Source organism: Lepidochelys kempii, chromosome 1 (assembly GCF_965140265.1).
Source record: "Lepidochelys kempii isolate rLepKem1 chromosome 1, rLepKem1.hap2, whole genome shotgun sequence".
Taxonomy (NCBI): domain Eukaryota; kingdom Metazoa; phylum Chordata; order Testudines; family Cheloniidae; genus Lepidochelys; species Lepidochelys kempii.
Genome location: NC_133256.1, coordinates 55,250,433 through 55,267,984, shown reverse-complemented (window position 1 = coordinate 55,267,984; position 17,552 = coordinate 55,250,433). Strand labels below are relative to the sequence as shown.

The following is a 17,552-nucleotide window of genomic DNA, read 5'->3' as shown; positions in this document are numbered from 1 at the left end:
CTCCCAAGCACGTGTGTGTGAGTGTGACTCCCAGATGTGTTTGTAATAACTAATAGGGCCCGGCTGGGGAGCTCTTCTCAGCGAAGATGTCACCTGTGGGACAGACCCCCTTCCGCAGCGTGGGGGGAGGGCTGCGCCCCCTTCTCAGCGGGACAGTCGCTGCTGTGGCGCGGGCCGGCCTCGGCGCGGGCGGGGGAGCCGCAGGAGCCGCGCGCGCGAAGGCGGGCAGGGGGCCGGGCCAGGGGAGCGGCGCTGACACCCGGAGCCGCGCGGCGGAGCCGGCTGCAGGCGGGGAGGCTCCCGCACACGCTCTCGCTGCCAAGGGAGAGGGGAGCCCGGCGGCCTGCGCGGGCTCCTCGCCCCCAGCGCTGGCGGGAGGCGGCCGCAGCCAGCCGGGGGAGGGGAGGAGGCGGCGGCGGCGGCCGCGGAGATGGAGCCCTGACGCCTGCCATGGAGAGGAAGCCGGGCGGCGAGGATGACTGCGTGGACTCGGGAGCCGAGACAGGAGGGTGAGTCCCGGGCAGGGGCGCAGGCAGCGCAGGGGCGGGAGAGGAGGCAAAAGGGGGGCGCTGGGGCCCGGATGCGGGTGGAGGGGCCCCCGGCTCTGCCGCGAGGGCATGGGGTCCAGGGGAGCGGGGCAGGCTTGCTGAGCCCCGGATAGCCTGGCCGGGGGCGGTCCCCAGAAATGAGCCCGCTTAGCTCGCATGGGGGGGGGGGCGGTGCGGTACTTCCCCCCCCCCCGCCATCCCCTGGGGAGCCAGTGGGGGGGCGGTGGGGTTGGCTGGCTCAGCTCCTGCGTCTTGCTGGTTTGATTCCCCCCCGATCTCGCAGCGAGACGGAGAGAGATGCTGCTGCACTTGTTGCTTTTCTCTGCTTCCTCTTTTCTTTTGCTCCTGCTCCGAGAGGCAGCAGCGGGTCCGCAGCTCGCTCCCCTGTTCTGTGTCTTGCCTGGTGAGTTAAGTTCAAGCTTTGCACTATCAGCGTTACCTTGCGGATTGGGCAAACACTGAGCTGAATGTGGGCTGGGTCATAAATACTCAGGGTAGTTGCTCCCTAGGTTTGGCTTTAGGTCAGGGCACGCAAAAGATGTATCTATAATGACAGTCACAAATAATCATTACATGTTGGTGCAGCTGGCCTGCCCCAGAGTGCCCCTTTGATTTCGACTCAGTTTTCCTGGCTGTTTGTTATACTGTATTCCAGAAAGGCCCATACAAACAAGGGAGTGTGCAAGCCCACAGCAGAGGCTCTCAGGGGACATGCACAGGAGCTGAAATGTACTGCTGTGCACAAGACTGGGACAGCTGCAGCCAAGAGGCTGTCTCCTTCCAGCTCCTGTCTCCACAAAGGATTGGGGTGGGGGGTGTCTCTTAGCCAGCTCCCACCTGTTGATCCTCCTGTTTAGTGCCCTGGGGAAGCAGGAAATATTCTATCTCATAGTATCAGAGCAGCTCACAATCTTAATGAATTGACTCTCTCAACAGCCAGCTGAGGCAGGAAAGTTTTATCGTCATCCTCATTTTACAGATGGGGGACCAAGGCATAGTAAATGACTTGGTGAAGGTCACACACGAAGACTATGGCAGATCCAGGAACAGAACCCAAATCTCCTGAGGATCAGTCCAGTGTTTTGATCACAAGACAATACTTTTTTCCAAATCCCCTTCTGTTCTCACTCCCATCTACTGTTGTTGCAACCTTCTGCCCCTCTCTATGGCAGAGACAGGGTATTTCCACTGCAGCCCTATCTCAGATGCTGCTGCCTTCTCCTGTCACCTGGCTTCCTGTGGGAAGAGAGGCTGAGTCCTCAAGTAGGACTTCTGTGGAGGGGGCCATGGACAAGGGATTCGCAGCCCTCCTTACCTCTTAGTCTCATCTCCCTCCCTTCTCCTGTCTTTAGGGGGAGGGAGGGAGAGCATGGAGGGGTGCCTTTAGCCCTTGGCTGCCTCTTGGCTCTGCTTAGAGGAGGCTGCCACCTCTCCATCTTGTCCCAGGTGCTCTAGATCTTTTCTGGGTCCTACAAAGGGGCTTGAAAGTCTTCTCCTGCCATCCTTCCCTCCCAGGTCAGTACCTCCTCAATTCTTGCCAGGACTTTTTCTTCTCTGCGTGACCCAAGCTAGAGGCATACGGTTGTGCATGTGTACAACAGATGCTTCCTTTCCAGCTGTGAAGGAGTCAGAGGAGTCAAGAGCATTCCTGTTTCTCACCTTGGTCCCTGGCCGCATACAGGAGTCTGGGGAGTAAAGAAGGGGGCTTTCTCTCTTTCCCTCTCTCACACCAGTCATGGGTTCAAATTGCTTCTGAGTCCCATGGTGAGATTCAGGAAAAGAGGAGGCACCTTGAGCTCAACTTGTGCTGGTGGATTATACCCTTTGCAATGTATGAGATCCATGTCACTATGCTAGTGTACAAGACCAGAAGTGTGACAAAACAGTGAAACGGATTCTGCCACCTGCTGTCAGATGCTGGGTATACAATTTCAAAATAATATTATTACTGGTTTAAAAAAAAAAAGGGATTCAGCTGCATATGGGATTAGGTTTATGATTTCCTTTTATATTCATCGTAATCAAATGAGCAAAATTTAAATACCTTCGTTATAAATTACACATTTTTCTGCACATTTCTGAGATTGAGAGATTGTGGGCTATTTTTCCTTTCACCTTAAATAGCTACAATATTGTGGACATGACTAGTCCCTGCAGGTTAATGTTTTTTATCTGGCTTCAGCATAAAGGAAAAAATCCACACTTTTTTTTCTATTTGTTGGGCAACAGGCTTTTCATTTTACCCTCTGGGAATCTGGAATGCGAATAAAGGGAAAACAACATAATCAGCTAATTCATAGCTGGGTCAAAGTTCAGAAAATCCTTGACATGTGAAGTCACTTTTAATTTACCATGCTCTTCCAAAATAGAAAAACCTGTCTTTTGTTGGAAGGGGCACTTGAAAGGATTTGCCCCAGATGGTGACATTAGCCTTTAGACCTTAGTGATCAGCGTGGCAGCTGCTTATGTCTGGTGTTGATGAGCTGTTAATATGGATGATTTTGTGTCTCATCCCTGTCACACTTTTGACACTGGAACATGTAGCTTTAGAAGAACGCACTGTTTTGCGGAATTTTAACCAAGACGTATGGTAATTATCAACTAGAATGCTTTACACTGAAATATGTCTTCAAAAGAAATAGGTCATTGTATTTTCATTATTTTACTATGTTTAGCAGATGTTAGTCTGTGATAAACATGTGAAAGAGGTACATGCAACTATATTTTTATTTTTGTTTACTCACCAAATCAGCTGCTCATATTTAGGGTTGGAAGGATGAGATTTTTTTTGGTAAATGTTGATAAACGTTGATTTCACCGTACATACACAAACGGATGAAAAAATATTTCCATCAATAATAGAAATTTACAGATAAGTTCTCAAGCAGTTCCTACTTAGCCAATTAGAGTTTGATGGAAGGCTATTTACTTTGTATATTTTGACATGTTGTTGACAATTTGTGTTTTAATGGTTATAAAGTTTAACTTTTTTAATCACAACGGCTGTCATTAAATAATTTTGGCTGACTCACCCGTGATTTCCCTCAACTGTGAAAATTTAAATGGATAAAAAATGTTTAAAAATAATATCAATATTATGTGTCAAAATTATATAAAAATTGAATTCTATCAAGGCTACTCATATTGTTTGCTTATTACTCTTAAAGCAGAAATAGGGTTTTCTGTATCTTCATAATAGTATTGCAAAAACTCAGCTGGTTTCCTTGTTATGTAGCTATTTCGGTGTTGAAAAAGAATCAATTGACACCTATTTTTAAGTTCAACAATCATACTATGAAAGTATTCTTAGAACAACTGTCAAAATCATTCAGTAGCAGTTTTATTATTATACATCAAGTGGTCTCTTTCTGTCATTTAGTGAATAGTAGTGTTGACACTCTAGCAAATCCAAGCTTTGTGAACCATTTTCATCTCTATTCAAGCATGAGCTTTATATATATGTATTGCTAAAACTGTTATATAGCAACAACTAACACTATAATTCATGAAATAGTTCCATAAAATGTATTTTTCTTCCTGAGCTGATGCTGCTGTTAGCCACAATAGTAGGCAAACCCCTATTCTACAGCAGAGTTTGATTCCAGTTTTAAACCATCGTTTTACAAATCCACTTGAATGTATCTTTGTGCTATTGTATGTTCTTCAGTTGATCAAGTTGGAAAGCAGATCAAAACCAGTATATTTTAAGTTACTGAATCCAATAAGACTGGATTGGGCTGAGTTGCCAAGTACTTAAATAAAGAGAATAGAACATATATGCCACCATACACAGCTGCAATCTGTGGCAGAACACCCATTGATATTGAGGAAAGCTGCATGTTTAGAGAGAGAGAAATATACATGGCCTTATTTTTTTCTTATATATAGCCTCTCCTTTAATTGGAAGGAAGGGTGGGGGAAGCAACAAATAAGGAGGATGGTGACATATATGTATGCAAATGAAAAATTAATACTAAACTGTCTGAAAGAGTGACTTGCCATAATGTTTTCTTTGTCTTAGTTTTACTAAAATTAATCTATATGGCTTTTATGATTCATGACCTTTTATATGAACCATAAGGCACAGTTTTCTGTGCAATGCTATATTTTTAATGAAAAATACCAAAACAAAGTTATCTTTTAAAATAATTTTAGAATTTGTTGTGCATATACTTTTTAATGCCCAGGACCTATTCTTGCTGTCTTTTGAAGTCAATGATAAAACTTCAATTGAATTCAGTGAGTGCAGGATTGAGGTCTGTAGTAAGGTTTTTAATGCATGTGAAAAGCTTTAAAGAGTTAACAACTTGCAATATTAATTTACTAATATATTCAAAGCTCTAATTTTTCCCTTCTTTAATTAGAAGTTATTTGAAACTGTGACTTTAAGAATCTTTTCCACTTACATTTCAAATAATTAATAATTAATCCTTTTAGTGAAAGTCAGGAAAATATACCCATGTAGAACATAAGAAGAAAGGCAGTTATAACTTACTGTATGGACAAAATATAAATGTTCCACTTATATATGTCTTCATGGTTACATTTCAAATTGAATCCACTGCTTATTAAATTGTAAAGCTCTTGCCTAATTTTGGGAGGCAGGAAAACAGTGGTGTTTGTGCAATGCTTGTGTCAACATGGAGAAACCCAAGCTGGTGTCTTTTTTTATCTTATATGAACATGCATCATATATCAGATATTTTTAAAAGTATATTTGACAAATTATGAACACATTTGGGACCTGGCTACATTGTTACTTATTAGTTTTTTGTGCATTAAATGTTTCCTTAAACATCCCTTTTCATCATTGTGTTCTCACAGTTGATCACTACATGGCATATGTGAGCTTCTTGACCATGCTACCGTTATGTAGTGGTACTACTCGGGGCTCTGTCACTGGCTCACTACGTAACCGTGGATAAGTCATTTAATCCCTCTGTACCTTGGTTTACCTAGCTGTAAAATGGGTGTAAAATACTTACATGTCGAAACAGAATTAAAATAATCTATTTAATGTTCATCTTCAAACAAAGAGGCCATGATGCTTAAAATAAAATAAATAGTTTCATGAGTTGATTTTATTTATTTTTTGGTGCCACACAGCTCAGCTTATAGACACTCTCTTATGAATTTGTACATTTGTGTGTTAAGATACATCTACACAGGGGTGAAAATAAAACCCACAGCAGAGAGAGTCAGAGCCTGGGTCAACTGAGTTAAGCTCGCTAAGTTCGTGTTACAGAGCTAAAAATAGCATTGTAAACATTTGGGCTGGAGCCCAGGCTCTGAAACCCAGCTCGCCCGTTCAATGATGGTTCCCCGTTTACAATTACATTTTGAGACCTACCAGTTAGCCAGTTTTTAATCCATTTAATGAGTGCCATGTTAATTGTATATTGTTCTAGTTTTTTAATCACAATGTTATGTGATACTATGTTAAACACGTTACAGGAATCTAAGTATAGTATATCAACATTAATGGTCCAGCGAGCTCCTCAGCAGCTCTTTTAAAACTCTTGAATGCAAGTGTTCTGGAGTTGCTGATTTAAAAATGTCTAACTTTAGTAGCTCCTATTTAACATCCTCCATAAATACTAGTGGAATGGAAAGAGTATTCTTTTCACCATATGATGAGAGTATATCATCTGTTTTTCCCCAAATACAGAACAGAAATATTCACTGCACATGTCTTCCTTTTCTGCATTATTATTTAGTCTACCTTTTCATCTAATCATGGACCAATACCATTGTCAGGATTCTTTTTGTTCCTAATATATTTTAAAAACTCTTTCTTATTGTCCTTAACTGTGCTGCCATAGATTTCTCCTTGTGTCCCTTTGCTTCATTTATCAATTTTTTACAATTCCTACTTGATTTATATTCATTATTATCAACTTCTGCCTTCTTCCATTTGTTATATATTTATAGCTGCCTTCCCCTCCCCTCTTAACCAGGTCATTTTTTAAACCAGTATGGCCTTCTTTCTTGATTGTGGTATTTTTGGCATCTGTATGGTGTTCATAAACGATTCCCAATTATCATTCACATTTTTCTGATTAAATCCTTCCTTCTAGCTGATTTGGTTCATCCCTCAGATGTCAGTCTCACATCATATATTACGTCCATTTATGTGTAACTCTCAGGAGAAGAAAAGGAGGACTTGTGGCACCTTAGAGTCTAACAAATTTATTTGAGCATAAGCTTTCGTGAGCTACAGCTCACTTTATCGGATGCTGCATCCAATGAAGTGAGCTGTAGCTCACGAAAGCTTATGCTCAAATAAATTTGTTAGTCTCTAAGGTGCCACAAGTCCTCCTTTTCTTTTTGCGGATACAGACTAACACAGCTGCTACTCTGAAACCTCTCAGGAGAAGAAACCGTTGCTGCTGTAACCTATTTTTAAGGACTGTTTTTACCTTTGGGTTTTTTTTGTAACTTTCACATAATATCTATATTTCTATATATCACTCTTGTCATGGCACTGTACAGAATTCACCTGTGATTTGAGTATTCAAATATGTTAAATGGAGCTTTTGTCACAGATTAGTATTGAAATGATTTTTACCACCAGACATCACCAATGTAATGCAAAAGTTCCAGTGTGCTTTTTCATATCTCAGTAGAGAAACCTGCTAATATATTATTATAGATATGGTCCTTGAAAGCAACTTTTATGTAGACTTTAATAACTGAATTTTTCTAGCAGGGAGATCTGTACTGACATCTACTATAATTGAGCCAGAACAGTGTATGCATTATTGGTTAGTGGTTCATTCCTTTGGTGTACTGTGTACTACTATTTAAAGAACAAGGTACAAAATCCTAGGCAGGTAAGCATCATGCTTTCCGCCACCTGAGAAATACACCAGAAGCTGCGTGCCACATACTGGTGTGGTTATTTCTAGTCCACTGTATTTAAAATATTATAAATGGCAGTTTAAAGCACAGGAAGAATACTGCTACCGGAGGCTCTCCAAAACCATTAAAATGTTAGTAAACATCCCTTTGTAGTAGTTAAATTGAGACACAGATGGTCATATTCTGAACTTTCTCTGTCTGGTAGAAATCCAAAGCAACTCCATTAAAATACACTGTTATCACTTACACTAATGCAGTGATCTCGGATACTCTGGTGGAAATCCAATGAAGTTAGTAGAGTTGCTTTGGATTTATACCAATATAAGTGAAATCATAATCTGATCCATAGGAACTGAGTGACTTGCTCAAGGTCACACAGCAAGCTGGTGTCAGAGTCAGCAATAGAATCTAGTTCTCCTGACTCATAAGCCTGTAGTTAATTCACTATACCATGCTCTTCCCCATGTGCCTATTTAATAATAGTTTATTTAAGGATGAAAAGAAGCCTCTTAGGCATAACGGTGGTGTGAAAGAATACTTCCTAGGTAAAAGGTGCTAGGGAAAAATCTCAGTACAATAGGTGTCATCATGCCAGTGCTGGGCAAGCAAAGGGAGCAGGCAGCAGGAGGGCTGTCAGCTCTTACATAATTTATTTTTCCTGGTATAAAGAAGGCCTGGAGAAGGAGACTTTTAGACATGGGAGAGAGGAGAGGCTGTTAAACCTAGAAATAGAAACAATGACTGGACAGTGAGTAAAACAACCCTTCACACACACTCCCTTTATTTTTTATATATATATATATATAAAATACGCACACGCACACCCCCTTGCTTCAGAGCCTTTGTTACTCCACTACCTCCCCCTAAGATACCTGGAAGGTCTGAAAATGATCCTGTATAGGAGATGCATCCTCCTTACCCAATCTTGCCTGAATTTCACCTTCCATTTCGCCTTTAAAGGGTAACATCCTTCATTTAAAACATGCAGAACTAATGGCTGCTACAAAGCCCAGCCTCTGTCCCCAGTACTGCCCAAGACTGTGGCCCCGATACTTCACCATTAAGGTCAATGATAGCTTTGCCATTGACTTCAGTGAACATAGGATCAAGCCCTGTAACAGCTGCTACTGCTCCACTAGTCGCTTCTTGCATCCCTTCCCCAGTCTATGTTCAGAACACAGACCACAGAACGCTTTCCCGAGGGAACTGGTAGAAGCCCCGTCACTTGGAACATTTAAAATGGGGATGAGAACAACATCAGTACATGAACTAGCAGGAACAAAACGACATTCCAGGAAGCTGGGGCTAAATGATTTAGGAGATTTTTACTTCTATATTTAACTTGTTTAAATTTATGACCTGTCAAAGTGATTGTTCATTTTGTATAGTACCTAGAATGCTTAAAATATTTGCAAGAGCTCCAGAGCTCAAGTATTCCAGCTAGCTATCATTATTAGAAAAAGAGAGCAACATACTGTTTTGGGTTTTGTTTGTTTGTTCTGTGAGCAAATTATCAGATGTTTTCTCATTTCTGAGTCTTTTGAGTAACTTTTTCAGTTTTTCTGTGCAAACATGAGGGCTAGGAATTTACTTTTTTTGAAAAATAAAAAGCTGAGAGTCTCAGACTTGCTTCCAAGATCTGGAGCTTTAAGAAAAGCATAAAATATCACAACATTTAGAGTTGTCAACACATTGTGAATAACCTGTGATTTCTATTAAAAATCTTTGACAAACTTTCAGCCCCAGCTCACAATAAAAAGGGCTTATATTTTGATTTGTAAAATGAAATCACAGATTAATTGGTGACCATAAAAGTTTATTAGCTCCTTCAGGAATGAATAAAAATTTCAAAGATTCAGAGTTATATAGTGAACAGCTGCAAAATTAACTACCTAGCCTCCTTCAAAATACTGAACAGCACTAGTTCTTGTTGTGGACAATAAATTGAATAAAACTAATGTGGAACTTCTAGACTGGGGCTCTGTTGAGATATGACATTATAAAGAAGAAAAAAAGAGACAGAAAAGACTTCTCCAAAGGGTAAAAACCTTGTTCTTCAATTAATCATATCTCTAAGACCAATTTTATGGTTTCCTTCAAATGTTGTGCAAAGGACAACTCAATTTCTCTTCTGTCTACAGAATGCACATTAGAAATTTCAGGTGCAAAGCATTTTTGGAGATATTTGGAAGGGGAGGAGGGTCAAAATCCAGCAGTATTGGAAAACTAGTTACAGCCTCAAAGAGTTTCTTCTCTAGTTGTGTAGTCTCTGTAGATATTTTTAACATTCCTGCAGAATGTCCGCTATCTTGAGGGCACATTCAAAATATTTTCCATAGTGAGTTATTTTACTATAAAAATAACTGTATGTAGGTTTTAAGCAATTTGACAGTTTAAAACAAATTAAATAAAGTCAATAGTTTCCTTTGCCAAATTTGTATATGATCTTTTAAAGATTTAAATATAGTACAGCCTTGCTGAACTAAGATTTTTGTCTTGCAGATCTGAGTACAGCCGCATGTCCTCTACAAGCAGTAAGTATAATTTTAAGACCTTTTAAAAATAAAATCTCACCCTTTTCTTTTTCATTTGCTGTCTGCTAATGTCTGCTTAATGCAATAAAGAAGTCTCCAGGTTTTCAAATTATATTACAGTGATATGTTTTGGATCTATCTAAACTCTTCTCCATCACTAGCAGAAATGTGTTTAAAGATCAAAGTAATAATAATAAAAGGAGAAATAAAAAGACAAATAAAAGTGTTGATTGACAGACCTTTTACAAAAACCTTGTATACAATTTAAAAAGCCTCTTGGCTATTATGTTTACTGAAATCAGTTCTTCAGTGTATGGGCAGGATTTGCAAAAACACTTGGCACTAGATTAACTCTGCTCCCATTAAGATCAGTAGTAAAACTTCCTAAATCTTGGTCCTGCTTTACACAGCAGCACCGAACACACTTACCACTCATATGCCCAGTTTGCACTGACCTTGTGTGACCCAGCCGGGTGTAGAGAAGGCTCATGCAAATGATCATTTAAATATTTCCTCTCACTATCTCTTTCCACCACGAAGCAGATCTTCATCCCTAGCCTCTCACGGGCCTATGAAGTTCACTGCAGTAGGCTCTGGGGCTTCAGTAACCCATGCAGAGCTGTTGCAAGTGAAAAAGGGGGACTGAGATGAGTCCCCAAAATACAGTCAGAAGAGGAAAAAGTAGTCATCAGAGATCACAGGAGGGGAGTGGCCCTGATCACTATGTGGGTGGTGTCCTAGATTGGTCCTGTATTCCACTGCCAAGTGACAGCTCTATTTCAAAGCTGTTATTAGGGAGATAGCCGAGTTCCCAGGGAATTACATGTGCCACTTACATAGTAAGGACCCCATCCATGCTCTGCTTGGAACTCCGTTTGGAAACAGTGGTTCAGTGGATGGATTGGTTGGCCAGTGTGGATAGGGCCAAACTGAGTTACAACCATGCTCAAAGATATAAACATTAAAATCATAAGAAGATAGGGTAGAGCAGAGGTGGGCAAGCTACGGCCCGCTGGCCACATCCAGCCCCTGGGACCCTCCTGCCCGGCCCCTGAGCTTCTGGCACAGGAGGCTCGCCCCCAGCCCCTCCCGCTGTTCCCCCTCCCCCGCAGCCTCAGTGCGCCATGCTGCCGGTGTAGTGTATTAAACTGCTCCGCATAAGAATGTGCTACTGGTAGCAGTTACGGAGGAGAGCAATTTACTACACTACACCAATGCAACGCTCTGGGTGGCGCGTCTGTAGCGCCGCCAGCCACTGGTGTTCTGTGCTGCACGGTAAGGGGGCAGGGAGCAGAGGGGGTTGGATAGAGGGCAGGGGAGTTTGGGGTGGTGATCAAGGGGCCTGGGTGTGGATGGGGTCAGAGTGGGGAATGGGGGGGGGAGGGGGGTTGAATGGGGGCAGGGGTCCCGTGAGGGAAGTCAGGTTGGATGGGGCGGTAGGGGGTAGTCAGGGGCAGGGGTTCCGGGGGCGGTCAGGGGACAGGGAGCGGGAGTGGTGGTGGTGGATGGGGCAGAGGTCCTGGGGGGGCTGTCAGGGAACAGGCGGGGTTGGATGGGGCAGGAGTCTGGGGGGGGCGGGGCGGACTGTCGGGGGCAAGAAGCAAGGGGGTTGGATGGGGGTGGGGGCACAGCCTCCCTAACCGGCCCGCCATACAATTTCCAAAACCCAGTGTGGCACTCAGGCCAAAAAGTTTGCCCGTGCCTAGGGTAGAGTGAGAGCATAATTCTGAAACATGGTTTGGCTACTCAATGTGAATAGGGTCTCAGAGTTTGTAATGATTAATGTCGTTTCAGCAAAGGCCACAGGAATTAGAAATGAGTGAGTGCCTATTATAAACTGATGCCAAGAAAACATAAGGGGAGAGAATTCTGTAAGACATTTCTTTGTTTGAGCTTAAAGAAGGGAGAAAGTGAACTGAAAGTTTTCCAGTCTTCCCAAATATTTCTTATGACCAGATTAGATTTCAGGTTAACTAAGTGATAAAAGATGAAACACAGTATCTGGTTTCTTTTTTCCAGTGATGTGATATGGCAAATTTTTCTGCTTTCACCAAAAGGAATTTCACATGGTGCTTTTCCGTCTTCTACGATAATGACTTTATCTTCCCAAAAATAGTCTGTCATTTACTGGAAGAACTGTATCTACTACTCTCTGAATCCCAGAAATGGTTGTTCAAGTAAAACTGCAAATAAAGCCCTCTTATCAATGTAAGATGGCATCTCTTCCCCCTAATTCCCTCCTGATTTCTCCTCATAGGTGCAAGCTGTTACTCACAGTGAACACTACAGAAATTCACAAAGATGACTTTCCTACCCTGCAGCCCTAATTCTCTTATAATCAGAAGAGAGCTGTCAAATGTCCTCCATCCACATGATTCTGGGTGAAATGGAGTTTCTCTAGCCAGTTCCACACAGGTGTCCAGTTCTCAGACTAATTCCCCAAGGTATCACCTAGCCAGAAGGAATAATTTGAGGTTTTATCTATTTCTTATTGAACTCAGTGGGAATATTGTAGTTGCTTTCAGTTGAATTCCAATTCACTGAAAGTTGTATCAGGCCCTTAAAGAATAAAGTTATCTACATGTCTGAATCCTGAGCTGATGTGACTGACAAAGGGCTAGCTGTCTGTCTGCTGGATGTATGTCTCCAGTGAGCAGTTCAGGCCTTTAGCCTAAGAATGTTCTTATTATTTGAATGTGTTCCTGATTTCCTACTGGCAGGGATCATTCTCTATATGGTTGGCAGATTATGGGCCTAGTAATAATTAGTATTTGACAAATGAACTCACTGATGAGGCTTAAAGCAAAGTATTTCTCGTCTAGACATTGACTTGTAATCAGTTATTTATTTATATTACTGCTGTGTTGAGTGAAAACAATAGGAGCAAACTCATCTTGGTAATTCTTACTTGTAATGGATTAGTACATACAAGTGATTTCAGTTACATGCCAGCTGCAGTTTGTCACATTAAATGTGGTGACCTAGACGTTGTGCTGACCAAGGCAGTCCAGGATGTGGTGGGGATTACAATAGTATTTTAACACCAGTCCTTTGTCAGAACTGGGAAGTATTATCATTCTGGCAGAGACAGAAAAGTTCAGGAGACAGGACAGCCTTTTTACATACAAACTTAAAAATGTGATGTGTCTCTTTTCTGCTTCCAAGACAAATGAAGCTGGTGTAGCACCGCAAATTATGGGATTTAGTTTTTTATTTCATAGACATTGTGTAGTCAGTCTGTTCAGACAGCACAAGAGGAATAGTAATATTTGAGTAGATCAGACTGTGAACTCTTCAGGGCAGGGACTACCTTTCTACTCTCTATAGAGCACCTACTATAACCACGCACCAAATCTGATTCGGGTCTCTAGTTGCCACTGAATTACAAATAATAAATTTCAGAGTAGCAGCTGTGTTAGTCTGTATCCGCAAAAAGAACAGGAGTACTTGTGGCACCTTAGAGACTAACAAATTTATTTGAGCATAAGTTTTCGTGGGCTACAGCCTACTTCATCAGATGCATGCATGCATTCATCTGATGAAGTAGGCTGTAGTCCATGACAACTTATGCTCAAATAAATTTGTTAGTCTCTGAGGTGCCACAAGTACTCCTGTTCTTTTTGCAAATAATAAATTGTGATAGCTTCTTTTAAAACTCTTTAGAAAAAAGAGCAGAGGTTAGCTCTTGGCTTTATAAGTCCACATGAAAACTCACTGCTCCACATCCCAATATTAAATCACTTGACAGAAATGGTTTCCATGTCCCCAGTAAAGAGTAAAAACAATGGAGTAATGTTTACTTTTATATTGCTGCTTTCATCCCAAAGGACTTCACAAATTATGTGCGCACTATAGAGATCCACTAAAATGAACTGCCAAGATTGAAGATAGCAACTAACCAACACATAGTAGACTGCAAAACAATTTGGAGAAGGGAGGAGAAGAAATTTGGGGCAGAGATAGTAGGGCAAACCCCTACTCTTACTAAAGATTCTCTGGCAGTTTTCATTTTTGTCTGATTTGCAAATGTCTAAATACCCCTTTCTGGTGAATGGCAGTTTTCTAACCCAGAAAGTTAAAGAGCTTTGTTGGTCCTGCCAGGATTGTAATCTCTGGTTCTGTGGAGTGTTGGGTTTCAAATTTGAATCTTAAACTAGTAAGCCATTCTTTCTGGCAGATTTCTGAATCAAGTCAGCTGGGCAAAGGTTTACTACAGAGATGCCAAAGAAGAAACTAGGAAAGGTGACTTGTCAGGTGACTTCATTGCACTCAGTTTAGTGGCTCATTGTGAAGACTATTAAACTCTGCTGCAGAGAAGACTGCAAAAGTTTTGTAGGCTACTCTGCCAATACAAAAGCATGAGAAAGCCATAGACCTGAGGGGAAACGTAAATATGATTAGGAAGGCCAAGAAATAATTTGAAGAACAGCTAGCCAAAGACTCAAAAAATAATAGCAAAAAAATTAAGAACATCAGAAGCAGGAAGCCTGCTCAACAACCAGTGGAGCCACTGGACGTTCAAGATGCTAAAGGAGCACTCAAGGACAGTAAGGCCATTGTGGAGAAACTGAATGAATTCTGTTAATTGGTCTTCACGGCTGAGGGTGGGAGGGAGATTCCCAAATCTGAGCCATTCTTTTTAGGTGACAAATCTGAGGAACTGTCCCAGATGAGGGGTCATTAGAGGAGGGAACAAATTGATCAACTAAACAGTAATAAGTCACCAGGACTAGATGATATTCACTGAAGAGTTCTGAAGGAACTCAAATGTGAAATTGCAGAACTACTAACTCTAGTCTGGTTTCAGAGTAGCAGCCGTGTTAGTCCGTATCTGCAAAAAGAAAAGGAGTACTTTTGGCACCTTAGAGACTAACAAATTTATTTGAGCATAAGCTTTCGTGAGCTACAGCTCATTTCATCAGATGCCTAGTCTGTAAGCTATCCTTTAAATCAGCTTCTTTACCAAATGACTGGAGGATAGCTAATGTGATGCCAATTTTTAAAACGGGTTCCAGAGGTGATCCCGGAATTACAGACTGGTAAGCCTGACTTCAGTACTGGGCAGACTAGTTGAAACTATAGTAAAGAACAAAATTGCTAGACACGTAGATTAACATAATTTGATGGGGAAGAGTCAACATGTTTTTTGTGAAATGATGCTTCACTAATCTATTCAAATTCTTTGAGGGGGTCAACAAGCATGTGAATAAGGGGGATCCAGTGGATATAGTTTACTTATATTTTCAGAAAGCCTTTGACAAGGTCCCTCACCAAAAGCTCTTAAGGAGAGCAAGCTGTCATGGGATAAGAGGGAAGGTCCTCTCATGGATCGGTAACTGGTTAAAAGATAGGAAACAAAGGGTAAGAATAAATGGTCAGTTTTCAGAATGGACAGAGGTAAATGGACAGTGGAGTCCCCAGGGGTCTGTATGGGGATCAGTCCTGTTCAACATATTCATAAATGATCTGGAAAAAGGGGCAAACAGTGAGGTGGCAAAATTTGCAGATGAATCAAAACTACTCAAGATAGTTAAGTCCCATGCAGAGAGCAAAGAACTACAAAAGGATCTCACAAAACTAGGTGACTGGGCAACAAAATGGCAGATGACATTCAATTTAATTAATACACATTGGAAAACATAATCCCAACTATACATATAAAATGATAGGGTCTAAATTAGCTGTTACCATTCAAGAAAGAGATCTTTGTGAATAGTTCTCTAAAAACATCCACTCAGTGTACAGCGGCGGTCAAAAAGGTGAACAGAATGTTGGGAATCATTCAGAAAGGGATAGATAATAAGACAGAAAATATCATATTGCTTCTATATAAATCCCTGGTATGCCCACTTCTTGAATATTGCATGCAGATGTGACCGCCCCATCTCAAAAAAGATATATTGGAATTGGAAAAGGTTCAGAAAAGGGCAAAAAAAATTATTAGGGGTATGGAACAGCTTCCACATGAGGACAGATTAAAAAGACTGGGACTTTTCAGCTTGGAAAAGAGATGACTAAGGGCGGAAAGGATAGCGGTCTATAAAATCATGACTGGTGTAGAGAAAGTAAATAAGGAAGTGTTGTTTATTCCTTCTCATAACACAAGAACTAGGGATTACCAAATGAAATTAATGGGCAAGAGGTTTAAAACAAAAGGAAGTGTTTTTTTCACACAACGCACAGAGACAAAAGATAGCCACTGACAGGGGAGTACTAGGAAACAGTGAGACAATGTTGGTCAATATGGTAGGCAGTGGTCTTAGTCTACTAGCCATTGTGAAGTTTTTGTCAAGTTATGATTTTGAGAGGCTGCCAGCAGCCTCTCTGTCTACCTTTTGATTCAGTAGAGTTTTGGAGGATCTCCAAATCTCCAGTTCTGCATGTACATTTGTGATAACAGAGCTGGGTGACATTTTTCACCTCAACATTTTTTTCTGAGAAAATGTAGATTTGGGTCAACCAAAACATTTTGTGAATTTGTGTCCATTTAAGTAAAAAGTTGATCAAAACAAAAAAAGAAAAAATTTCAGAAATGTCAAAACAGATCATTTTGATTTTTCAGTCTTGATTCACAAGGGGATTTCTGCACAGCATTGAGGAAGAGATGCTACTTCTCCGGTGCCCAATAGCCTAGTGGTTAGGGCACTCATCTGAGCTACAGGAGACCCAGGCTGGAATCTTCCTCAGGCATATGGACTTGAACCCAGGTCTTTCCCCACTCAGGGGAGTGCCCTAATCACCAGGCTATTGGCTAATCTGGTGTGGGCCTTTCTCAGTCTCTCCCGTGAAATTGTTTCACTTTGTATAAAGTACTTGATCAGTTATTGGCTCAAAGAGAGCATGAGCCTGACTCTATAGCCTGGTGATTAGAAATGTATCTTGATGTGGAGGAGTTGTGGATTCATAGTCTCTGCTGTGGAGCAGATAGTTGAACCTGGGTGAGTGCCCTGGTGATTGGGCATAAGAGAGGACACTCCCATCATTTTGTGAATGTAGTCCTTTATTTCCTTTGCTTTCATTTAAAAGGTTAAAAATGCCAAAGAAAAAATGTTTTATTCAACCAGAAAGAAAATTTTTCTGACTTTTTTTTTGATTCTCCAAAAAATTGGTTTTGGTTTGACCTAAACTGAACTTTCTTTAAATTTTTCAGAATTGCCAGCAAACTGAAAAATGGGTCATTTTCATAGCTCTGGATATCCATTCTCCCAAGGCTTTCTCCAAAACTGGGCATTTTTAAGCAAAGCCTTGATTTGCCTTGTAGCATTTGAAATATATAGTACTTAGATCTGGAGCCAGTTACCAATGGCTTTTTAAGGAATAACTTTTGCTCTTGGCATTTTTCAGGTATGCAACCAATAGGAACTGTCTGGATATATGTATTTACTCGACTTTCAGCTAAATCAGTGAGCAAAATGCATATCTACCCCTATTGGATAGGATGTGTATTTGTGACAGTGTGTAGGGAACTTGAGCTACAGAAAGCAAAAATCTGTTTTAACCAGAAACCAATATAACACTAATACTCTTCAGTTTAAAACTTAGTGGGTGAGAGGTCATTCTTCGATAGAAATAGCTTAAATAAAGACTGTGAGAGGAGGAATAGCATACT

General features: G+C 41.2%; 1 protein-coding gene across 6 annotated transcripts in view; it reads left to right on the top strand.

Moving 5' to 3' along the window:
* Positions 1-273: 273 nt before the first annotated feature.
* Positions 274-17,552, top strand: part of FAM124A (family with sequence similarity 124 member A) — a 69,767-nt gene continuing 52,488 nt past the window's right edge. For 2 of the 6 annotated variants that reach the window (XM_073343273.1, XM_073343264.1), the window contains exons 1-2: positions 274-509; positions 9,912-9,943. In XM_073343273.1, the coding sequence (XP_073199374.1) occupies positions 451-509; positions 9,912-9,943 (91 nt within the window). In that variant the 5' untranslated portion in view covers positions 274-450. Of the gene's footprint in view, positions 510-932; positions 952-1,527; positions 2,064-2,241; positions 2,470-9,911; positions 9,944-17,552 lie in introns of those variants that run through there. The other 4 variants (XM_073343291.1, XM_073343313.1, XM_073343302.1 and 1 more) reach the window with 4 other exon arrangements.